Source organism: Cydia pomonella, chromosome 21 (assembly GCF_033807575.1).
Source record: "Cydia pomonella isolate Wapato2018A chromosome 21, ilCydPomo1, whole genome shotgun sequence".
Classification (NCBI taxonomy): Eukaryota; Metazoa; Arthropoda; class Insecta; order Lepidoptera; family Tortricidae; genus Cydia; species Cydia pomonella.
In genome coordinates this window covers 14,123,121-14,149,408 of record NC_084723.1, presented here as the reverse complement: position 1 = coordinate 14,149,408, position 26,288 = coordinate 14,123,121, and the positions used below count along the sequence as shown (strand labels likewise).

The following is a 26,288-nucleotide window of genomic DNA, read 5'->3' as shown; positions in this document are numbered from 1 at the left end:
TTTAAACGCAGTTGAGCGTCATGAGCAATGAATAAACAGCACAAATTGAGCTTTTACAAATGGCAACCCATGCCTGTCAAACAACAAAAAATTGTAAAATATATTTATTTAGCGTTGCCTGAATTTGGTGTTTGATAAAAACAATCATAAAAGCAGTAAGATAGCTATATCTGTACAGTTTATAAATGTAATTAATTACAATTAAAACATCATTTGATCACAAAATGGCTCATTTACAGTACATGCCGGGTGATCCCCGGTTAGTCGATCAATTAGTTTACGAGTTAAAATCTAAAGGAATCTTTGATCAAGTAAGTATTTTTATTAATTAATTTACGTTCGATTCTATAAATCGCACGATAAACTGGTAATAGTTTGCCCTCTATGCCTGTTATTCGTGTATAATAGACTATAAATCGATCATTAGTAATTTCAATCGTAAGTTTTACAATCCGAGATCAATAATTTCTCCATGTTGTGTTCTTCAACCTAAATTCATTCGAATACTGACTTGATAATGATGTGAATATCAGTTCCACCCTCATATTTTAAAATAAAACTTATTAATATGGGGAAAGATTATTCCTTTCCTTCCATATTATGTTGTTGACTAATCTGCCATTAAAGTAGAAATGAGATAAGAGGACATCTCATAAATGTATTTATAGGTCTAAAAAGTATTTAATTATGTATAAAATCACATTAAAAGTCATTTAAAAGCTAAGAAAAGCTTCTATAGTACTAGAATTGTCTTAAAATAAATGTTAAGTTAGTAAAGTTATTAAAATAAACGATATTTCATCATTTAATTCACCCTTTAAACTTTGTTATGTATCATTTAAGATCTATTTCTCCCAGTCTGAATAGTAAATACCACCACTATTTAGAAGTAGTAAAAAATTTAGGTTACATTAATTGGCCTTGAATGACTACAAACAAACATAGTGTTTCTTTGTTTAATTATTAGTGTTTTAATCTGTTTAATAAAAAAAGGTTATACATTGTATGTTGATTTTTAATGGGGACACCTGAGTTCATACATAATCATATCTGAGTCAATCAACTCTTTCTTTTTGTATTCTATCCCTCAAAAAAGAAGAGCTGTAGTATTGAGTAAGCCTTTAAGAATGTCACAATTCAAACTTTAATGAGCAATTGAGTGAGAATTAGATTGAAGACAGATTAATAATTTGAAGTAGATACCTGATAATGAATCAAAAGCATGTTTAATAACCAGAGACCGGAATTGTGGCATTTTTGAATTGTCATAGGGAGATCTCATTTATCGACTTCCGATACATATATATTGATACAATGTAGAACACAAAATATTAAAAAGATGTAATAAGTAATGGACATTTGACTGTAAAAGAAGTAATTTAATCCCATTCCATGCTATCTATGGAAGAAAAGACGACTACATACTTCTTTTATAAAGAACTTAATGCAATATATGTTAGCACAAAACAGATTTTGAATATTACATTAAAAAAATAAACACGGAATTAGGTGGATCCACACAGAGCGAGCATATGTGTGAGGCAATTTCCTCACGCACAAACCGGCCGAGGCATGTCTACACTGGTGGGTTTGTGCGTGAGGAAATTGCCTCGCGCGTATGTTCACTCTGAGTGGACCCACCTATTGAAGTAATTATAAGTGAAACTATTAACTCTTATGTTTTCTGTTTTTATTGCTTGTTTCTATGTTGCATTTTCAACTCATGAGTTATCTGGAAGATCTCGCTCTATCGCGCGAAGATCGCTTGATATTTACCTTTACTTTTGTTGTTAAAGAGTTTTATTTACTTTATAACATGTTGTATTCTACATTGTATCAATATAGGTATTTCGAAAGTTGATGAATTCATCTGGCCTCTGTGTATGCACAATGTAGGATTCTGTAACCGTACATCTATCACAATAGGTGAATAAACAAGGGTTTTTTTAATGAAATATTACAGTCAAACAAGTAAGAGGCAGCAATAACTAAATATCTGCAAAGTCCTACTCAGTCAGTGCTAACCCGTTATACTTGCTTGCGTATTTTTACATGCAATTAATGCTACCAACCTAAAAGCAAAAAGAATATGAATATGAATATGGTAATTATGTAATTTATTAAAAATTACTAAAAATAACCTAAATATGTCTGAAGTAAGTTTTACTTTGTGATTCCAGTTCCGCAAAGATTGCATCTCGGACGTGGACACGCGGCCAGCCTACCAGAACCTGCGGCAGCGAGTGGAGAACTCCGTCTCCCTGTTCCTGTCCCGTCAGACCTGGAAACCGGATTTAAACAAGAACCAGCTGCGGGAGAAGCTCAGGAAACATATACTTGAGTATGTACCTTCTCATATTTATGGGAATACCACAAATAGGTGTACTTTGTCGAGGACGCGACGTGTATACTATGCACCTTAATAAGTGTATAATAAATAAATATTATAAGGACAATTTTACACAGATCGACCTAGTCCCACAGTAAGCTCAATAAAGCTTGTGTTGTTGGCGTTATTAGCGTGAGTAGTTAAGAAAAGTTAATCGCTATCAATCGTGCTGCTGTGTGACGACAATTAAGCAATAGCAATCAAATATTTCGCCAGCTGCCCCCCCCCTAAAGAACAAAATTTGTAACTATACGTCTGCCCCTCTCCTCGGCCATCGGCCATATGAACATAATCATAATACTTTATGGCGACCGTGGTAATATAGATGTTACACAATATTATAAATAGTTTCACAAGGGCCCTGTTAGGTCAAAGTAAGGATTTATATGTATACATATTATTACTAGAATATTATATAATAACACAAAAATCTTTGTAATATTATATATAATTAAAAAAAAAAACATTCATTTACTAATCGAATGTAAACTGTCGTGAGACATACTAACATTAAAATAATTCAATGGATTACATTGAAAATGCATGAAGCGATCAAGATTGGGCGGCGCCCTAATTTCAATCGAGACAGCGGCTGGGCTGTGCCGCCAGCATGGAAGCCTGTGATCCTTAAGCAGACATCCAGTGAGTATGGTGACAGTGTAGTGGACATAGTGAGTTCATGCTGTTTGTTGCTACAAGTGTTAGGTGAGCCAAACCCAAACACCACACCACTATGCCCGCCTACTACGACAGTGCAAGATCTCCCTCAACCGGTTCTCTTAGGGCCTCCGCTTACTGGCGCGGGTGCACGGAGCGGACGAACGGGTTAACGAAAAATAGCATGAGCAACGCTAACTGAAGCAGACGCGTGCGGCGGATTTCACCTACAAATAGCACCCGCGTGCGTCCGCGTCAGCTAGCGTAGGCCCTAAGCGCGCGCGCAGCGAGCGACGCGGCGCGGAGCAGTACGCGAATCACGGCCGTCGTGAACGCTGCTCGCACTGTTAGTGCTTGAGAAAGCAGACCTAAGCTCTCCGAAACATGTCGCGCGAGTGACTAAAAATACGTGAGTGTAATCCGTAGAATTATTTTAATATTCTTATACTATATCCTATTATAAGATATAAGATTCAATACCGCCACCATATGATGTCAGAGGGCGACAAGTGGTTAACTTACTTAGGAAACAGCCAGTTTCATGAAAATTCTTAACTTACACTTACATAATTTTGTCTACAGCGGCAACTACCTCGAGCAAGGTGTAGAAAGAATAGTGGACCAAGTAGTCAACCCCAAAGTGGCGTCTGTCTTCATACCACAAGTAGAAGACTTAGTTTACAACTACCTAGGCATCGCTAGGAAGAAGTCTACACCTGAAACATCAAATGAGAAAGGAAATACCTCAACTGATCTACTGCCGACTGATTTAGAAGCCGTCAGTCCAGGGTCAGTGAAAAGTGATGATAAAGATGAACAAATGGAAGAATCTAAAGATGAAGGAATGGAAGTTGATGATGATAAAGTCAAAGAAATTAATATCAATGATATATCCATGCCGTCTGATATAGAACCTGAAAAAGAGGCAGATACTCGGCTTTCAGGTATCAGTAATTTGACTTCACACGGTTCTGAAGCTAGTTTAGGTAAATTGAGCATACCTATGCCTGCTGAAGAAATTAATCTGGAGAATATACCGTCTCCAGAGAACAGTCCTCCTAAAATTGATTTAGACAGCATTGAGTTGCCTAAGGAAGAGCCAGAAAATATTGAGTTGAAAGATATACCTCTACCTGATGAGAGCCCAAAGGAAGAGAAAGATCAATACTTTAAACCAATAAACAGTGATGATGATTCTAGTTCTGAATCATCTATAATTAGAAATATGTCACCTCTTACCCCGATAAGAAATTTCAATAATGAAAATTCTTGCGACGCGCAACAAGCTTTTGATAATGATTCTGATAATAAAAATGACGATAAAAAAGAACCCAATACATTTCGATTTACTATTGATGCGAAATCACCTGAAAATAGTTCTGACGTTAAAGATATTAAACCAGAAAAAGAAGAACAGTCAAATTTGGCGTATCAATTTAATGAGCAAGTTAATATCAACACATTTAACACACCTTTATATGATGACAGTTCTAACAGTCACAATTTACAAATTGATTATGAAAGTGATGCTAATAGCAAAACAAATTTGGATAAAATTCCTTTCCCTGATGATCCTACGTCAGAAGATTCTAAGAAAGAATCGGCAGATAACAAAAGGAGTTACAAAAGCTCACACAGATCTAGAGATTCCCATAGACATAGCTCTAGCAGCAAAGATAAGAGAACCGATTCAAAACACTCAAGTTCTAAAGACAGAAAAGATTCTAAACAAGATAAGAAATCTTCTAAAGATGACCAAAGTAAGTCGAAATCTAGTTCTGATAAGTCTAAAGAAAAGGACCGAAAAGAAAGCAAAGATAAAGATTCTAAACATAGAAGTTCTCATAAAAGCTCGAGTAGCAAAGATTCGAAGCATAGAAGCTCAAGTTCCAGTCAAAGGCATTCTAGCAAACATGATGATAAGGACAGGAAGTCTAGTAGCTCAAGCAATAAAGATAAAGAAAAGTCGGATAAAATTTCAAAGGATCACAAATCATCAAGAGATTCTAAATCATCTCGTTCAGATAAAGATAAAGATAAAAAGAAAAGAGATGATAAGGATAAAAAAGATAAGAAAGACAATGATGATCATTATAGTGCATCAGGTAGGGGAAATCACACTCGTCGCTCCACTGATAGAGATTCCAATGACGGTAGCTCATCTTCAAAAGGATCGCACAATCCTTCTAGTTCGAAATCTTCAGAAAGCAAAGCTAATAAGGGTAACAGTTCCAAATCTGATAATACTTCACCGAGCAGCAATTCTATCAGTCCCAGTGATAAAGAAAACGTATTGAAAGAAGGAAACACAAAAGCGAATGTAAATCAACCAAAACCTGTCAGAGTAGATACACGCCTAGAAATGCCAATGGCATCGCCTCCGCGCCTCCCTTTTGTACCAGACGTGACATTGAAAAAGCCTAGATTCGCTGCGAATTTAGCAGAAGCAAAGCGGCTAATGAAAATGAGGAGATTCTTGGACGAAGAACAGAAGAGAATGAATCAAGAGGCAGCGTTACTTTTAGAATTCCAAGCAAATGTTAGACCCAGTCTTAGCCAAGTATATTCTAGCGTTTCTGGTCCTGAATTAGAGTTTGCTTGTATTTCTAACACTGCGGAATCTCAAAAACCGATTATAGAAACGAATTATGCTGAAGTGAAACCTATTGAAGAAATGGAATATGCCCCAGATTCCATAGAAATGCAACTTAGTGAAATGAATAAGGAAAGTAATAAAATAAATCCAAGTGAAATCGAAAAAGAAACTAAAAAGGAAGATGATATAAAAGAAGACATAGTTACAAAAGAAGAAGCATTCGAAACAGGAGAAGTATATGAACCTATAGTATTAAATCAGCCTGACTTTGAGGATACTGAGAAGATATTAAACGAAATTTCAAAGAAAGTATACGGAATTGTAGATGACGAGGATGAAGATAATATAAAGGACATTTACAAGCCTGAACTTAGAAAAGAAGAAGTAATAACCGAAGGCATTAAAAATGAACACACAGAATTTGAGGTTACAGTCATAACTGAAGAAATTGGTGACAATGAACCTGTAGGGGAGGTACCGGATAATGAACTAAGAATTATTATTCAAAAAGAGGATCCAGAAGATACATTCGAATATTTCGCTGAGCATGAGAAATATAATGCAGAATTAGAAAGGGACAAATTCGAGAGATTCCTTAAAACATACACGACTGATATAGGCAGTAACAAATTATATCTTATAAACTGTGATTCTTATGAAGAAAGCATAATAAAAGAAGTAGCACAAACGCATGGCAATTTCGAAATCATTAATTATCACAAAAACGGTCACACGAATAAAAATATAGTGAAAAACGTAAATGTCTCAAATGAAATCGTTCTACCATTAGACAGAAACACACCAGTACAGACTGTGATCAGATCCCCAATTTTCAGTCCGGTCAAATCAGAATGTTCTTTCGAACTTTCAAGCGACTATGATGCGAAATTAGAAGAAATGGTAAACAAGGCATCGAGACAACAGATTATGGAGATAATACTGGGTGGGGCGGAACCAGAAGAGAGTAAACTACCACAGATAGATTATTTTGTGGAGGATAACATTGTGAAGCAAGATGATTTGAAGAGGAAACTGTCGGTTGAGAGTTCGGATAATAATAATGGGCATGTGTTGAAGCCGAAATTGAGGAGGATGAGTGAATCTGATCAGATAACGTCTACTACTGAAGGTAAGATATCGATTCAATGTAATATTTCTCTTATCTTATTTAAATAGGCCATATACAGGATGATTCATGAGATGTACAACGGGGAGTGCTCCGAGGAATTGTTCGGATTAATCCCTGCCGCTTCTTTTCGCCATCGCCCTACGCGACAACTTTTCCATCTCACCACTTAGATGGTTGGCAGTCCTCAACTGTGCGTTTTTCCAGGAACTTTCTGCCTCGCACAGCTAAACTGTGGAATGAACTGTCGCCTGCGGTATTTCCGGACCGATACGACCTTCAAACCTTCAAGAAAAGAGCGTACTCCCATCTTAAATGCCGGCAACGCACTTACAACCCCTCTGGTGTTGCAGGTGTCCATGGGCGGCGGTAATCGCTTACCATCAGGTGATCCGTCTGCTCGTTTGCCTCCTCTACCATAAAAAAAAAAAAAAAACGTGAGCAGGACTAAGCATACACAATCAGTAAATGTTAATGAACCGTTCATCGTCATATTTAAGTAAAACAATCTCGCTTTATTTCTGTTATTTAACTTTTTGGGAAGGACAAATTTGATAATCTACAATCATGGACACCCTACAACACTTAATTAAGAAAGATAAAACCTCTTTAACCGTTATGACAGCAGTTTGATTATGAAGAAAACAAAATGTCACACTTGAGTGAGATAAGATTTTTCAAAAGTAACCAGACTCCGATGACATTCAATTTGTCACTTGTTATGGATAAAACAAAGAGGGTGACCATACATGGCGTAAATAAATCAAAACATTTTTTTTTTAAGTAAAAAATAAAAGAACGTTAATCTCACAAATACTGGTACGAAACAGTTGCTTATAACTTACTGAATGCTCAAGCTTGATCCTGCTCACGTCTCCTGAATCACCCTGTATAATACAGACTAATTTGATGTTATATTGGCTAATTGACAGTTTTTTGTAAGTAATGTCAATCGATCTTGATTTTCCTGAGGATCAAATGTCTATATAGGACTCATGGCATTTAAGCAACACAAACGTCAGAAATGAGAGTTAAAGTCTGACGCTCGCACTCGACGATTGAAACGACTCTAACAAAATGATATTGTAATGTGACGTCACATTACATTAGCCTGTCCTAAATGTATTATTTTTCGATAAAATCTAAGGAATCGAATGGTACCATTTTCTTGTTGAAAGCAAAAAAAAAATCTCAATATTTCTTTTTAAACTCTACTTTTTTATAATGGATGGCCCATATTCTATCCATATAGCCAATTTTTTTTTATAATATTCAACATGTGTTAAGTACCCAATTCGCTTAGCACCTTTGCATATACACTTCTATGCATGGGGGCACCTTTTTTCTGTTTATGCTTCTTCTCCACATAGACCTCAACTAAAGGCCTTATTAAAATGTTGGTTTACGAATTTGCAGAGACCCCAGACCCGTTGAACGTGAGTCGGACCAACAATGTTCGATCCAAATACTTGGGCCGGGCGCGGCGGGTCGGCCTGCCGAGGCCCAAGAGGACCGGTAAGTACACCTTACAACAACACACAAACAACAACAACAACAACACAACATCGACAAGTCTTTTAATACCACATCGGTGGCAAACAAGCATACCGGCCCCCTGTTGGTAAGCTGTACTCCTGGAGTTGCAGGCTACGGTGACTGTAGCCTGCAACTCCAGGAGTACTAGATATTTTATATAAATACTTTTATATACTACATACATACATATAATCATTTCCACTTGCTACGATCCTGACATACCTCTTTCGCTTCCTTCACTTTCATGACATTCCTCATACACGCTCGTCGGTTTAGCGTTGAGAAGTGTGTGCGGAGTAAAATTACAAGATAGAATTAGGAACTGTGTGATAAGGGAAAAGTGTGGACTGAACGAAGATGTAGTGACAAAAATTGAGAAAGGTATGTTGAGATGGTTTGGACACGTGGAAAGAATGAGTGAAAGAAGGTTAACAAAGAGACTGTATAAGGGAGAAGTAGAAGAGGGAGCTGGAAGGGGTAGACCTCGGCGGACTTTCTCTGATCAAATCAGGGAAATCCTGAAGAAAGGCCAGGTCAAGAGCACCCTTTTATATACTTAGTAAAATAAATGCTTAACCTGTTACAAGTTTATTAAAAAGTATATGTATATCAAAGAGAATTTGAAATAGAGGTGTATTGTCAAAGAAAACTTTGTAGTGATTTAAATTTACTGCCATCTTTCGACACATAATAAAAAACTTGTAGAGCACTTTTTGACATTGATCCATATTCTTTCACTGATATGTGTTCAATTTCTTAAATATCAAAATGTCACGCCATCTAATAGATCAAAGGCCAAAGGTATAGCAGCATCGTTTCGAGCGATGGCGCCATAACCTTTAGGTAGTGCCCGGTAAGATGGCGCCACTTTTTGATATTAAACTAATTGAACACATATCCGTGAAAGAATAAGGATCAAAGTCAAATGGTGCTCTAAAAGTTTTTTGTTATGTGTCGCAAGTTTTCTTTGATAATACACCTCTGTTTCAAATTATCTTTCATAATGTTGACCATTTTATGTTTTTTTTTTTTCAGTACACCCCAACAGCCCTTCAAGCGACAAGTCCGTCGAAAACTATGACACCAACGACCGCTCCCCAGACACCAAGATTAAAAGGACCCCCCATGTGCGCTATGACACCTCAGACCTCTACAAACCGAAGCTCCACTATCTGTCCCGGAGGAACAATATTACATAGGTTAGTTTAGGTACCACACTAAAGCTTCATTGATTCTGTTAGTCTAAATTTAACCCTTCGAGTGCCACGCGTAAACAACGTCAAAAACATCTAAGTCACTAGGGTTTTGACTTTTCACTAATCATTTTGTATGAAATCATGTGTAACGTGTGACAATTTAGTTACCAGAGAACATGGCACAGTACAGCGCCACCTGTGATGGCTGTCAAAGTGGAGGGCACAACTATGTTTCTTATACTTTACAAGTCTTATACAATCAATGAATCTTTGCTTATACCAGAGACGAGTAAACAAAGAAGACTGACAACCGCCATACAACGCTGCGAGAATCGTCAATGTTGTAGATGTTAAATATTATTGTTATATTTTAGTTATATGCGCATCAAAACTGCCTTGATATTGCTATTTATAGTTTTATAACGTAAAATTGGACTTGACTGACCGCGTATTTAAAGCATTTTTCACGCGTATTGTCAAATCTGACCTTTAATAAAAATGAAAATACGCGTCAAGGCCCGATCTACGATCTATATAAAAATTAGTTAAAAATGTTAAAGCTAGATGGCGCCATTACATAGGAATAGTCCTTAACTGCCTTTATGATGCTTTAATAAAATTGTACGTTTGTGCATATGACTAGTAGTAGCAACTCGAGTCTTTTGAGTCTAAATTAAAGAACTCTACTCGTTTTTACGAGACTCGGAGCTTAAAAAACTTCTGAGTCTTTGAAGTCCCGAGTCGAGTCCTTTATTGAGTCTTTTTTAATCGCAACTCAAAAGGACTCGAGTCTCCGGATAAAGACTAAGTCAACAATTTTATAGGTTTTATCTAAACAACAGTAAAGTAAATAGGCGTTATTGCATGATTTATGTTATTTACATCCATGAATTTTACATAAACAACGCATTTAGAAGTTATTTGTAAAAAAATACAAGTTCTCCGAAAAGGACTCAAGTCTACAAAAGACTCGAGTGTCTAATAAGTTGAAAAGAACTAGAGTTTCATCTTAATTATGAGAGTCTGAAAAACTGAGTCGAGTCTTAAAGCACAGGACTCAAAGGACTCGAGTCTTAATCAACGCTACATACGACAGCGGCCAGCGGTGGCAGCATGTTTGCATTTTTATGGCTTGTCAATATGTCTGTCACTTTTGCACTTACATACTTGTTAGAATATGACAGGCGATAAAAATGCGACAGTGCTAACGCCCAAGGAAAGTCTGATTTTACTTGAAGTCATAAAAGCAGTAAGTGATAGATTTTAGACATACACGGTGTTTTTTTAAACTCCGTTAACTTCGGGGTATGGCTAAGTACATTTAAGGAAACTGAATGACATAGTTTTTTTTCGTACAAAAGCGTTGTTGTCACACGGACATTATAAAATCCACCAAACAATTGAAAACGATGACATTTCGAATATCGATCGTCCGAGATAGTACTTGCGTTTAGTAGCAAACGTATGACCTCATACTAAACATTAATCAATATGTAAACAGGCCCTATGGCGAGTGAACTCGCTCGTAGGGGCCTTATCAGATGAAAAATAATCATTGATTATCTCCAAAATGGAGTTAATTAGAATTAATTAGAATATAAATTAAAGGACTTATGTAGCGCGCGAGAAAGGTGGTGTTGTATTGAGGTTGTTCGTCTTGAATATTTACTAGTCTCTGCTTATACGTACATTTACCGTATCCCTTGTTTTTATTTCCCAGATCCTAAAATGATAGTTCGATTGCTCCAATCTGTCCTTTCGTCCTTTGTATAGAAAATTGGTACAGTCACGTCTGAAAATATCGATACGAAAAATGTGCCAAAAATATGTATACACTGCCTTAATATATGGGCAATAAAGTCGTGTATACATATTTTGGCACTTTTTTCGTATCGATATTTTCAGACGTGACCTTACAAAAGTACCAAATAAATGGAGTTAATTAAACAATCGAATTTTAGTATCTGGTATATTTAAAAACAGCTAACATAGGTTAGGTACAAAACTATAGTTCGTGTCATCCACGAAGACGCGCAGATTTGTCAAATCTAACCTTTAATTACATGATTTTACGAGTCAAGCCACGTGTCTTCGTGAATGACATGATATATAACATCGTTTTATAAAATTATTATAAAGAAAATCGATTATAATTGTGATTGTGGTGATTAATGATTAACCAGGTTAATCATGACTTATTTGTATTGATAGTATTCCCTAACAAACGTTAGTATTATCAATTAATGTAATTGATAATATTTCATATTTGTAATCTTTTAATTTTGTGACCGATTAAAAAGAGATTTCACCAATATCCCAGTAGAAATTAATAAGGAGATGCATAAAGTGGTGTTCAAAGCATGCAAATGTGCCAGGTGCACAAAAGTTAAGAAAAGTTCGCGAAAATTCCAAGATAATTTCATAGAAAATTAAGAAAACTCATTTTGGAAACGGAAATTTTCATCGCGACGAACGAAAAGTCTAATGCTGAACAAAAACAGCTAATATTATAACCGGAACTCTATTTTCAGCTTCTGCTTGTAATATTAGTTGTAAATTATTGAGCAATACACCTTTCGTCAGTCGCGACACTCGTGACATCTATTGTCAAGTAGCAGTACTGATAAATCCCCTACTTGACGCTAGATGTCGACTACGAAAATAATAACCATTTTGGTACCAAAACTGATGTGTAGAGTGAGCACACTATGCTGACTTATTTCTCTATGCTATATTTAAGTTTCGGAAAATGTTCAATATGGAAAGATCGCTCTTTTGGAAACTATCCCACGACACATCAGTTGAATCAAGTATATGTATAATTTTGAACTGTCGCTGCTGTACACAATATTCTACACCACTTTTAGCGTCTCCTTATTCCTTTGTCTTTGCCCGTGTTTTTTGTCCGTCCGATTCATGCATGCAAGAATCTGATAAAATTGGTAATAAGATGTTTATTTAGTGATGTAACTATAAAAAAAAATAGATAGATATGCGATACTATACGATGATATATTTAGGGGTAAAACGATTACAGGTAGAATATATTATTAAGTCAAATGTGTGGCATTAACTATATGATCCTTGCCATATTATAACCAATAGGAGTCGCAAATATGATTATAGTTCTTGTCATCCTAGATGACGTGCAGATTTTTCAAATATCACCTTTAATTACATAACGATACGGTCTTCGGTTTGAGCTCCATCTTGATAGTTACGCTTCGTGATTAATTACTTTGTTTAAAGTGTAATAACGATAGCTTATTATACAGTAAACTAAAGTGGCAGTGTGCAGTGACTGAAGAATTAATCTTGAAACGCGTTTAACCTCCATTTTGGAGTCAATGGCCGGTAGTCCACGTGCTCCTTGTAAAGTGCAGCTAACGCTTTATAAGCGCTGATGAAATCACCGTACACTGTCTTGTACTAACCGTACAATTTTAGTCGTATCTGAAGCTCATAACTTGATACTGGCGAATTATAATAGAAGAAAAAGAAGATAATAAAATCACCGTACACTCGTATTAACCATACAAAGCTCCTACCTTGATACTGGCGAAATAGTCCCACTGGACTGAAGCAATTTTTTTTTAAGAGGTTAAGTGATGACAATGCGAGTCAAGACACGCGTCGTCGTGGATGACACGATCATTATCTAAATAAGTCTCCTAATATCATAAAATTCATAAAAGACATTCGTTTTGTGTAATTAAACCACTCGCGGTCCTGTAAGAGCAAGAGGCAACCTTTTGCTAAAATAAGAAAGTAAGGATGCCAAGCGCTAAGAATTCCGTACATTGACCCGCAATTCAAGGCTCGGAAACCGGTAAAATTTCCAAACCGTTATCATATACTTGGCGTTGGCGCCAAGCCTTTTAATTTCGGTTTCGCTCGAAAAACTGTTATTTTGAAACCGGTTTTTATGAGAACAGTTCTTGACAAATTAACCGGTATAGAATAATAAAAACCGGTTTCTTTCTATGTTGGTGTCTATGTTTACGTGGCACACCACCAGACCGACCGGCTGTCTTACGTTGCAATAGTAATTAAAACGTTCGCGTTCTTATAAAAGTTCGGAGAAAAACCGAAATAAACTGTACTTTAAAAACCGGTTCCGAGCGTTGCCGCCATTTCTTATCAAAATTATCGCATGGGTATATATTACCGTTGTTAGGTATGTTACCGTATAGTTAGGTATATTACCGTCGCTCAGTGGGATTGGCCGCCGGCATCATCGGCGGGACAGCAATACATACATATAATTACGTGCATTGCGCGTGCAACAGATATATGAACAGACAGGTCAATGTTTGAATTTCTTCGTGTTTAGCGTGCTTGCTTTAGCTGGAATAAACATACGTTTCGTGGTAACTTGATTGTCAAACCTTACAGCGACATCTAGTTCAGTTGTCTGTTATACTTTGCGTCATTTTGTGCGTCTTAATATTAATTTGTCTATGGCCTTACCTTGTCAGATAGTTCCAGGTGTATTAGCAAAGAGAATTTGAAATAGAGGTGAATTGTCAAAACAAACATTGTAGCCACAGTAAATTTACTGCTATCTTTCGACACATCATTAAAACTTTAGAACGCCATTTGACTTTGATCCATATTCTTTCGCGGATGCGTTAAATTTGTTAAATATCAAAAAGTGGCGCCATCAGCTCGAGCATAGGCCAAAGGTGCCATCGCTCAAAAAGATGACAATCCACCTCTATTTCAAATTCTCTGTGGCATTAGTTAGCCTTTATAACTGCAATAATATTATACTTTCATCTACGATAAGTGGAAATTATCAGAGGAATACTTTTTAATTTTTTTTTTCATCTGTTAAGTGTTACCACTGGAAAGTGAGAACCATATTTACTTTGATGTGATAACAACTGGGTCGTAATAAGTGAGTTCAAAAGAATAAAACAAATTGCAGTTGGTATTTGACAATTTTGTAATATTACATTACGATACAAGTGCGAAAAAGAAGAAATCCGCAACGAGTGGCTATAAATTAAAACACGACAAGAGTTACGAATTACCTATTTGCACTTGTATCGTACATATGGAAGGAAGAAGTAAGGAATGAAATCTCCATGTACCAAAAAGTTTCCGTCAAAAAACCTTAAATAGGTGGCGCTACAATACCTAGAATATTTGAAAAAAAAAAAAAACCAAGTCATAGACAGTGCACTTTACATCTTCTATAACGTCTAGGTTCTTAGCTACTCTAGCGCTACTCTGGAGAGTTTTGGAACTATTATTTATAGCTGACATCTGGACACTTTTGCAACAGTTCTGCCTATGGAGATTGCATTCCTTACCTCTACCTACCATAATCGTACACATGCAACATCAACATCATCGTGCACTGGTGCTGTAAAGTAGCACCATATTTACTATAAAATAAGTTTATCTCAAATAATTTCCACCATAACACCTGTAAAATAGCCATGCAAATACTTTAAGTAGTGTAGAAAGTTTTATAAATAATAATTATATTATTACAAAGCGTTTTTAGAATGTTAACTTTTTTAACGTAAGGATGATTAACTGAATAGGTACCTATAAATGTTAAATAAATAATCATAAAACTGGTTTACTTTGTTTTTATTTTCACAATGGTCGCCGCTGACATTGCACTAACGCCGTCAGAATCATAAGCTTGTAAGGCCTGACCTGCAATATACATATAATCACGCGCCATATTGAGGAATTTCATAGGAACTAATTTTTTCATACTAAACTTAACTGTCACCCTATACATGAGAATAACAGACAGCGTCCTCTTGACAATGATCATATATTTCTGGTCGGGCTATACAACAGGGCGGCTACCGGGAAAATCTAAATTCGTCATATTACGTCTAATTACGTCTTAGTGAGAGTAAAAGAGAAAGATCCCCGCAATTTGCGAATTTCGCGGTAGGCCCCCTGGTGTGGGTGGAGCCAATGACAAGTGACAAGGGCTCCGAGCGCGACCAAGTGGCCATTTCTCAAACGGTATTAGTCTAATATTATTAGCGTGTTGCCATGGTAACCCATATTACGATTACCCTGTTAGGGTGCCATTTCTCGAAGACTAATATTATTACTCCACGAACTGTCAATTCGTATGGGTTACCATGGCAACACACTAATATTACACTAATACCGTTCGAGAAATGGGCCCCTGCCCTGCCTCGGTACCTCATCTGGCCTGGCCTGGTCAAAAAGGAAGGTGGAGTGGGGAGTAGTCGTGGTTTGACCGATCTATTACAGGAAATCAAGTTTTTTTAATATTACATCGGTGGCAAACAAGCATACTGGTGGTAAGCAGTTACCGTAGCCTATGGACGCCTGCAATTCTATAGGTGTTACATGCGCGTTGTCAACCCTAACACCCTGATGCACCCTCGTTGAGCTCTGGCAACCATACAAGTTCGCTACTCTAATTATTGACTGAAGCGTTAGCGATTCGTATCGTACGCAATTCTTAACCGATTCTAGTGTAATGTGAGATTCTATGATTAAATAGATTTTTTTGTCGATCCAGTTATTTGTTTTTTTTTCCTTATAAAATGCAACTTTCTCATTCGTTTTTGAACAATCAAGAGGTTCCAGTTGTTGTGGTGAAAAAATATGTGCGAAGTTAGTAACCACGACGGTAATAATTGTTTAAGTATATTTTTTGCACATTTACTATAGAAGTACATTTTACTATTCCCAGAAAACATACAAACAAAGGTAGGTACTTACCTATAATTAGATAGCTAACAGGTCATCACCGTCATGTCATTAGGTAATAGAATATTCCACCCATGACCGAAATCCAGAAGGACCTAAACGCCTAACCCCTCGCTTGTCTAACGATCTTTTTCAAGCAAAGATAAGTATTGAATGGTCATTATTTACCTTAAAATGACTGTATCTTAAGTGCATCTGTGTTACACGCGATTATACCTCCTTATTTCAACGCATTATGTCCTATAATGACTTGGACTTGTGTCTCTTTGGACCATTAAAGTTTGTTTATTTCCGTTATCAATGGTTCAAGTTCATCTAGCCTGTATTGTGAAATCGATATCGTTCGTAAAAACACTATTTCAGTTTAATAGAGTATAATTTTAATCTCGACCTTATCAATACGGTGTAAGGTGCAATATTAGTTAAGATTTCTATCGTCTCGAAGAAGTCATGGCTGGTTTTTTTTTAATCTTGACTGTTTTGTTTGCAGTAAGGTAACAAATTAGGTAGTTCATTACCAATTAATAGGTAAAGTAATTTATTGTTGAATAAATGCCTGATAAACTGTTTTAACCAAAAGGGAATCCGCCAAATTATTTGACTTTTTTTAATAAACATTTTGTTAAAAACTCAAACTCTTGTTACTAAGTAGATACCTACCTAACGAAATAGGTACCTTCAATAGGTAGGTATAACCGATTCCTGCAAGCGGCATTTTAGATTTTCCAATAGAAACAATGCTCATGTCATGCCAGTAGGCTCATGCGTTTGTTCGTCTAACATTAAAAAAATGTTCCTATGTACCTGATCATAAACAGTCTTCGTAGCCTATGGACTCTTGTTGTCTTGTTAAATTGAAATTTGCTACGGGGTAAACCAAACCGAGCAAATGCAGGTTCCAAGAATTCTGTCATTGTAAACAATTTCAATTTCTCCCCGTTTCATGTATGGTGGCGGGGACAAAAGGCAATACACCCCTACATGGCGGCTGTCACGTGGGGCGGGGACAAAAAATACACCCCTGTGTGTGTAATTAGTACACACCACACAGTAGTACCAATACCTAAGTCAACAGCTACCTAAGTACATGTATTCAAAGGAAGTTACGCTCACGTCCGCCCCCAGTTCTAGAAGGAAGCATTGATTTGACCCGTGCAGTAGATATATCATATAAATTGGCTACGTAACATGAACATGCAATACTATTCGTTTCATTACACATCCACTCGTGGTGAGTAGGTATCTGGGCAATGTGTAACAAATTACCCACTTTAGTCATTTTGTCACGAGACGTACCTATAATTAGGAGGTGACCTTGGAATGAGAGAATCTTGGAACTGAAACACGTAAGGTAAAATAAAGGCGATAGCAAATACATATTTCTATCTGCGATAAATGCGAAAGTAACCCTTTCTTGGCTGATATACCTTCTGAACTTAATTTGATAAATTAGGGACATAGAAAGCTTTGGACATCAATATACAGTATACCTATAGGTATTAAATTCTTTTTTTGTAGCGGCTGACACAGAATACCTCATCACTCACAGACCAACATTAAGTAGACTATGCCCATCTCTAGGGCTTTTTTCTTGTCAAATATGATTAAAAATGTAGTAGACACAGAAACAATGGTTAGGATATAAATATACAGATTTAAAATTATGTTAGTGTGTAACATGCACTGAAGTGTATAAAATGCGAGTGAACAAATTAAAATTTATTCAAACTTAGCATTAGTGTAGGACTCAAAACTCAAAGTAATGCAATACTTTAAAAAGAGGTAAACAAATAAATAAATAGTCATTTATTTAAAACAATTACTTAATTTTGTCTAAGGTGGCATGAAGACATGAAATAAATAACATCACATGGCAGGATAACTTACATGATCATGATTGTATTAAACAATAGTTTCTAAACAATAAAAAAATCTGCAATAATACTTTTTAATTTCACTTATTTCATACATCTTTAGAAAATATGGCTTTTTGGTAAAATAGGTACTCGATGGTTGATAACTATTAAAAATAATCAACAAAGTGGGTAATGATTTCTGTAAGCAAATAAAAAAATCTTTTTAAATGCCTGATTTTCTGATAGGGTGCATTCATAGACACAACTAACTTAAGGATACCTTTTCTTCTTACAATAGTTGATACAAAAAAAAGTCAGGTAATTTTTTTTAGAGCCATAAGGATGCATAAAAACAACAGTTATGGAAAAATCCAGAACTGTTCAATTTGAGTATGAATTTGAGATGTTTGCACCTTATGTTGTATTTTGTACAATTTTAGGTTTATTGAAATGAGATTATAATACTAATCTGCCTAAACCTAATTATGTATACTTAAGTACAAATACAACAACCATTTTTCTAAAGATCATGCCATGCTTAGTTAGTTGCTGCTTTCTTCTCTAAACCAGCCGGGTCCATGATTGGGGTCTGTTTCTTGACAATTCCAGATAACAAGGTCTTGATCTGAGCAATGGCACGTCCAGGGTTCAAGCCCTTAGGACATGTTCGTGTGCAGTTCATGATTGTGTGGCAACGGTAGACAGAATATGTATCCTTCAATTTAGAAAGACGTTTGGCGGTGGCTTCATCCCTGGAGTCAATAATCCAGCGGTAAGCCTGCATAAGGACAGCAGGGCCAAGATACTTGTCTCCGTTCCACCAGTATGATGGACAGCTGGTTGAGCAGCAGGCGCAGAGCACACATTCATATAGACCGTCAAGTTTGGCACGATCCTCAACATCCTGGAGCAGCTGGACTTCCTTACCTTTAGCTGCTTCCTTGTCACGCTGCAGCCACGGCTCAATGGACTGGTACTGGCGGTAAAAGTTGGTCAGATCTGGGACTAAGTCTTTCACGACGTACATGTGCGGTAGAGGATATATTTTTGATGGCTTGCTCAGGTTCTGGTCAATGTGGCTGATGCACGCTAGCGTGTTCACGCCGTCGATGTTCATGGCGCAGGAGCCGCAGACGCCCTCGCGGCACGACCTGCGGAACGTCAGTGTGGGGTCCATCTCATTCTTGATCTTCAACAAGGCATCCAACACCATAGGAGCGCACTCATCCAGGTCCACCTGGTAGTTCTGAGTGAAGGGCTTCTTGTCGGGCTCATCCGGGTTCCAGCGATACACGGCGAAGGTCTTCACTCGCTTCCCGAGCGCCTGCGATGTCGCGAAAGTGCGCAGCTGCCCAAAAGTACCAGACGTCAGCCTCAGTAACGGCATTATGTAATGTTTTTGTTTATTCCGGGAAAAGAATTTCTTCGCTTATTGAAAACACCACGGGCGAGAGGCGTTGCGCGTCCCAGAAAGGTCTGAAGGGAACTCCGCTTGCAGAACCTATCAATTGCACAACACACGAAACCAAAGTTTGGTTTGGGCGAAATTTTTGATGGATTGTAGCTAGGGGTGGGGATATACTGTGATGTGGTATCATATCGATTATCTAAAATCGAAAGGTATTTTGGCAAATTCAAACTTTCATAATCTCGTTTCTTACGTTTCATATGACTTTCGTATAAGTTCTTAAGATAACTTAATGAAACGTACCAATTGATAATAAATTAAAGTGTTTGTTATTTTATAATAGAAAGCATTTTTACTTGCCATTTCACCAAAAAATATCGTCGATTTATTTAGATAACTTCGTATTTAGCAACAACACTATAAACTGTTCAAGTTACGCAAAATAACGCTGAATTGATGAAATTATTTGAGAAAATCACATGGTTTTATGATCTGTGGATTAAAAAGTACGTGAGGTTCTGTGGCGGGAAGTGCTGTCAATGTCCGAAGTAAAAAAATCGCATTTCGTGTTTATTTACATAAAAGAAATATCCTTTAAAACACGTATTTTTATAATTCACCAGATATTAGAGTACGACGATGAAGAATGTGTCGTCCATAAGAGCTAATTCTAACCATGAATCACCTAAAACCCCTGGCGGCATAAGTAAGTCTTTGTTGACTCCTTGCAGGCGAGTTGGGCTGTCGCGAAATTGGAAGAAAAAAGGTCCTTCGCCATTTATATCGCCTTTAGCTTCTAATGCAAATAATAATGTTCAAGTTTTGGAACCGAAAAAAGAGAGTAGAAAGAGAAAAAGCGTCGTTGAACCTGAAGAAAAAACGAACGAAAATGATGAAAATATAGCGGTTCATTCTGTGGAAAACGAATGTGAAATTTCGACAAATTCTACAAATGAAGAGGAAATAGTAAAGACTCCTTCAAGGAATGTAGATTTACCTCGTAGAAAGAAATCTAAAACATTCTTAGCAACACTCGATACTCAGGCAAGTGTAAAAACGACAGACTCAACTGTATCTCATGAAATTTTAGACTGCACTACAGAGAACGAAGCAACAGACAATACAATTGATAGGAATGTAGAAACAGACACACCCAATATTGAAAATTTAAGTGATGTGGCCAAAAATGTATCTCCTCCAGAACCTTCTAAAAAAGTAAATAAAAGCAAAAAGTTCCAGTCTCCATTAAAAACAGCTTCAAAGATAACTTCGAAAACTGAGAATTCCATTTCAGTAAAAGAGAGTGTTGAAGAAACCCTTAAAGAAGTAGCCCAACCAAAGAAGAAGAAATCTGAATCTAAAACCAGAAGTCCCAATGAGCTTACTAAAGAATGCATTGTTGTCATACAAAAGAAACTCTTAAAAGTCAAAGAAAAGTATGATAAAAGTAATAAAGATGTGAGTGATCCAAAAAAGAACTCTCAACCTCTTTTTGATTCAGATGATGAAGCACCTTTAAGTACTTTGAATAAAAATGACACTAAAGTTAACAAACCGGTGCTGACTCCAGATGATGATGATGAATTCATAGCAACGTCTAGTAAGAATAAGAAAAAAATAGAAAGCAAAAAGCCAGCAAAGGATAGTAAACCTAAAACACAAACTTCAAAAGTTATCCCTGCAACAGTATCTAAAGCGCCATCACAAAGCTCCTTTGATGATGACGATGATGACTTCTTTGACAAGAAAAAGACAATCCTCATCCGAAAGACTTATGATAAAGTATCTAAAGTGAACAAAGCTAAGTCCACTGGTTCGATAACGCAGGCAGATATCGATAATATAAAAGCGAGAATAGATGTTAAGAAGAAAATGCTCCTAGCCAGATCAATGACAGCGGAAACTGAAGAGTTGAGAGAATTGATAAAAAAATGGCAAAAAGGTTGTCAAGAGGCATTGGTAGAATTAATGGATTTGATGAGACTGAAATGTCCCGACAAACATGGCATGGACTACTCGGAGATACTTCAGATGCTGAAAATACCGCCATCCTTGGTTGGCTATGACTCTGACCATGATTGCTTCAACACCCCAGATGATTCAAGTGCTGTGTTGTCCAAACATAATGACTTTTAAATGCTATGAAATATAATTTTGTTGATTTAATAAATGTTACTGTTTGATGGTAGGCTTTTACTGTTTTAAAGCATTCCTGGGTATCCAATAAATATCTATCTATCTCATAATATTTTTCTTCTATTTTATATGGGCATGCATTTAATAAATATAAAATTTAACATAAATAAATATAAATATTGGATATTCTTACACAAATTGACTAAGCCCCACAGTAATTTATGCCTTAACTGGGATTCGGAACCCAGGACCATCGGCTTCATAGGCAGGGGCACTACCCACTAGGCCAGACCAGTTGTCAGACATGTAATAGCAATACCAGTTACTCAAGTTTGTGCAAATTAAAATCTATGTTAATTCATTAAATAGACAGTCACTAAAAATATTCTCTTCTAGAATCTGTGCGGAAAGAAAGATAAAGATAGTTTATTATTCAAGTAAGCATATTACAATGCACTTATGAACATGAAATAAAGCTACACCGGCTCTAAGAGTCATAAAATGTATTGGATCCCATACATTTCACAACTCTTTTCATTCCGCACACTCTACAAGTTTGTTCTGCACACTCTCAAATCTACAACATGGAAAAAAATATAAATAGGATGTCAGACAAAAATGAAGCAATTAATGATTTACAGTAATTTTTTATTAACAGTACTACATTAAATTCTACTACATCTAATTAAAATCTGTGAGAACGGATAGGCTTTTCAGGGTCAAACAACTTCGGATCCTTCAAGAAAACCTTATCTTTATAAAAGTATGGCATGAAAGCGCAGTTCTGTGCTTTCTTTATTTCCGCTTCCACTAACGCTTGTTTCGATTTGCACAGCCCTGTTATATGGCGTCCGTAGATCCTGCCAGTGTAAGGGCTCTGAAATTGTGACAGTAAACGGTAGTTTTTGTAGTCCGGAGTGATGTTTAGTTTACATAATATGCATTGGCGTTCTTCCTTCTTGTAGGGGTTTTCGATTTCAGCAGGAGCGTCATCAGAAGCATTTGTAACGTTGGAAGAGAATCTTGGAATAGTAGCCAGTCGTGGACTCCCTAAATTAGAAATAAAAATGAGTATTTCTATGAACGGATTTGTTATTAAAAAGTTTGCAATTGATTTTGAACACTTACAGATATAACGGGACACAATTGTTTTTAATAGTGCCATGTTAGGTCACCCTTTGTTACTATATAACTGAAATTCTCAACAGAAAATAAAGATTAATCAGCTTCAAAGCTTGAGAAGTAGGCAGAAAACATAACCTAAAATTTTATTCTTGTCATTTTTGTGTCATTTGAATGTCGTTTTGTTTATGCAAGTTAGATAGTTCTCGAAGGGTTTATATAAACAATCAAAATATTTATTAATGCTTTTGAAATCAACATTCATGCAATAACATTACTTTTACATTAAAAACAATCACCTTGGCGTAGAAATAAAACGCAGTCTTTTAGCCGGTAAAAGAAAAAGGCGCGAAATTCAAATTTTGTCTGGGTCAATAACCCTTCGTAATAGAGTTATACCAAGATAAGTTGGCAGTGATTTTGATAGCCCAGGCGGTGCACGTGATATTTAAACGTCCAACATACGTCCAAAATTTATGAAAATGTGACGTTTACTTGACACTTGCACCGTCTGGGCTATCAAAATCGCTTCCAACTTATCTTGGTCTGGGCGGCTACGGAAAATCGAAATTCGTCAATTGCGGGCATTTATCTCTGTCACTCTAATTACGTCTTAGTGAGGGTAAAAGAGAAAGATCCCTGCAATTTGCGAATTTCGGTTTTCGCGGTAGGCCTCCTGACTCGATGTAGTGAAACACACCTAACTGTCAGTAGAAAAAGGCGTGAAATTCAATAAAATTCATATTTTCTATTGGGAGCCAAATCCTCGTTTTTTAGCTGCCTTTTTCTAGTGACAAGGTTTCAATTTATTCAATTCAATACTGTATTGTCATGTACATAATAGGTGTTACATTAACATTACATATATAAAGTTAGATCATGACACCCTGTAAGGGCACACAATTTTATTATTATACTACATATTCTATTCTAGAGTATTAGGTAACATAATAATACCATTTTAATTAATAACAATTAAATAAAACGAAAATAAAGGACAGAAAATCTTATTAGTAAATCTAGGAACATAAAACGTCAATGTCAACAATATATTGATAAATGATTAATTGAATTGATTTGATTAATTGATTAATAATAATTAAGTTGATTAATAGTAATAAGTGATTAATAATAATAAGTATGCGTAGGGCCGGAGGGGCATTACAGTGCATGAATATAGGCAGACCGACGATATTTATGTAAGTATATATGTTATTTTTCTTCGGTATCGTCAATAAATTCTTGAAAGCTATAGTAGCTCTTATTTACAAGAAATTGTTTAAGTTCATGTATAAATTTGTTTTCTGATGTTTCGTTCTTTAATTTATCTGAGAGCTTATTGTATATCTTAACATACACATGTTTGGGCTTGCTTGGTACAGTTTTAAATTGGTATTTGTTGTGATTGCCAGATTATTTTTGTACCTCGCAGCGTATCGTCGTGGTTGTTCATCTACTTTTGTGAAGAATTGAGGGTATTTCCAAACAAATTTGCATATTTCGAGAATGTAAATTGATGTCAAGGTCAGTAGGTCATGTTTTACAAAGAGCGGCTTACAACTCTCTGGAATTTTTATGTTGGCAACTATACGAATGCATTTTTTTGAAGGATAAATAAATCTTCAATGTCTGTAGCATTACCCCAATGTATAACACCGTATTTTAACCACGAGTTGGCATATGCGTAATAGGCATTTAGAGCTGTTCTTAGGTCGGTGCATTTTTTTAATTCTCTTAAGGCGTATATGAATTTTGACAGTTTGTTTTTAATTTTTGTTACATGTGCCTTCCAATTCAGGTGCGTGTCGATATCTAGTCCGAGGAGCGTGAAAGTATCGACACACTCGATTTTAGTTCCTGTAAATGTATAATCTATTTGTAAGGGAACTTTTTGTCGAGGCCTAAATTGCATTATCTTGGTTTTTGTGAAATTTATCTCTAGGTTGTGCTCTTTTAGCCACTGTGTGAGTTTTGTGAATATGTTATTTAGGTCATCGCATAGGTTTTCATTGTCATTACAAGAAGTTATAAATGTTATAATAGAGATGTCGTCTGCAAACATTACACAAGTTTCATTTAGGATCTTGGGTAAGTCATTAATGTATATAAGAAATAATAGGCACGAGAGGGCGCCACCTTGTGGTATTGAGCTTAATATTGGCAGTGAATTGGAATTAATTTTATAAATATTTCCGGATGTTTTGTCAATATGCTGTATTTCCACGTATTGTTCGCGGTTTTGCAGATATGATGTGAACCATTTATGTGCATCGCCTCTGACACCTATTCCATATAATTTGTCTAGAAGTATGTGGTGTTGTACCCTATCGTAGGCTTTGGACATATCGAGAAGAATACCTATTGCGTATTTTTTTATCATTTAATATGTTTGATATTTCTTGCATGTATTTGTAGGTAGCTAAGATGGTGGACCTATTTTTCCTAAAACCATTTTGCGATTCGTGAAAGATGTATTTCGCGCAAAATGAATACAATCGATCACTCATTGCCATATCAAATATTTTTGCTGATGTTGGTAGGAGCGAAATAGGGCGGTAGTTATTGACATCCGTTTTATTACTCTTTTTAAATATGGGTTTTATAATTGACGTTTTTAAAATATCTGGATAGGTTCCTTCCGAAAAAGATTGGTTAATAAGAATATAGTATGGTATTGTTAGCTCGTCAGCACATTTCCTAATTAGCGCTGGCGGTAACTCGTCATTGCCGTAGCTATTTATTTTTTAAAGATTTTATTATTTTGTTTACCTCTCGCGGTTCAGCTGGTCGTAAAAATAATGAGTTGGTCACCGGGTTAAGAACAGGTAATCCGCGCGGGGGCGCTCCCCCGGCGGGGGCGCCGACCGATGCAACAAATGCATTGAAGTGGTTTGCCACTTAGTCCGACGTCGTAATGGCTCCTCTACATGATGGCCCAGCGTAGGCCAGTCCTAGGGACGCATTTATGCGTTAGAGGGAGCAAGTGATATTGCTATCTCATTTCACCGCATAGCTGCGTCCCTTGGTCTGGCCTACGCTGGGCCATCGTGTAGAGGAGCCCTAAGATTATTGTGGATCGTTGGCTCGATATTATGTTTGGTCTGTTTATTGTTTTTATTAGTGTGTTCTTTTATTACAATCCACATACACTTTGTTACGTTTTCAAGTAACAAAGTGTATGTGGAATGTAATAAAAGAACAATTCAAGGTTGCTGTGTCAGAGTAGGTAAATTATTTTGGTGGACTTCGTCTCTGTCGTAGATGGTGTATAAAATAGTAACTTACTCATTATTACACTAGGCAATTCCTTACATGTTAATGTTTATATAAGAAAAAAATAAAAAGCTTTTATTTTGGACATGAATCCATAATAATCCATACTAAATTTTACAAGACGATAAAAAAACAATATAATAAGTTAAAACGATAAAAAATAAAATAATTTACATTCTCAATTACATCATACAATCATAGTGTTGTGTTCCTGCCCATAAGTAAGGTTGCCAGAGCTCAACGAGGGGGGGTTAGGGTCAGCAACGCGCATGT

General features: G+C 36.3%; 4 protein-coding genes across 4 annotated transcripts; 2 read left to right on the top strand and 2 right to left on the bottom strand.

The window, feature by feature from the left end:
* The first annotated feature begins 93 nt into the window (after positions 1 to 93).
* LOC133529688 (biorientation of chromosomes in cell division protein 1-like 1) lies at positions 94 to 15,092 on the top strand. Its single transcript, XM_061867464.1, has 5 exons — positions 94 to 311; positions 2,181 to 2,341; positions 3,629 to 6,771; positions 8,185 to 8,283; positions 9,340 to 15,092. Exons 1-5 carry the CDS (start codon positions 225 to 227, stop codon positions 9,501 to 9,503), a joined length of 3,654 nt encoding a protein of 1,217 aa, XP_061723448.1. The 5' UTR covers positions 94 to 224; the 3' UTR covers positions 9,504 to 15,092.
* A 2,919-nt stretch (positions 15,093 to 18,011) lies between these two features.
* On the bottom strand, positions 18,012 to 19,759 carry LOC133529686 (uncharacterized). Its single transcript, XM_061867462.1, has one exon. It carries the CDS (start codon positions 19,461 to 19,463, stop codon positions 18,615 to 18,617), a length of 849 nt encoding a protein of 282 aa, XP_061723446.1. The 5' UTR covers positions 19,464 to 19,759; the 3' UTR covers positions 18,012 to 18,614.
* Positions 19,760 to 19,974: 215 nt separating this feature from the next.
* On the top strand, positions 19,975 to 21,667 carry LOC133529684 (muscle M-line assembly protein unc-89-like). Its single transcript, XM_061867461.1, has one exon. The coding sequence runs from the start codon at positions 20,124 to 20,126 to the stop codon at positions 21,618 to 21,620; it is 1,497 nt and encodes a 498-aa protein (XP_061723445.1). The 5' UTR covers positions 19,975 to 20,123; the 3' UTR covers positions 21,621 to 21,667.
* A 580-nt stretch (positions 21,668 to 22,247) lies between these two features.
* On the bottom strand, positions 22,248 to 22,903 carry LOC133529687 (small ribosomal subunit protein bS18m). Its single transcript, XM_061867463.1, has 2 exons — positions 22,749 to 22,903; positions 22,248 to 22,670 (listed from the first exon to the last, which is right to left on the bottom strand). The coding sequence occupies exons 1-2, from the start codon at positions 22,783 to 22,785 to the stop codon at positions 22,306 to 22,308; spliced, it is 402 nt and encodes a 133-aa protein (XP_061723447.1). The 5' UTR covers positions 22,786 to 22,903; the 3' UTR covers positions 22,248 to 22,305.
* Between the last annotated feature and the right edge of the window lie 3,385 nt (positions 22,904 to 26,288).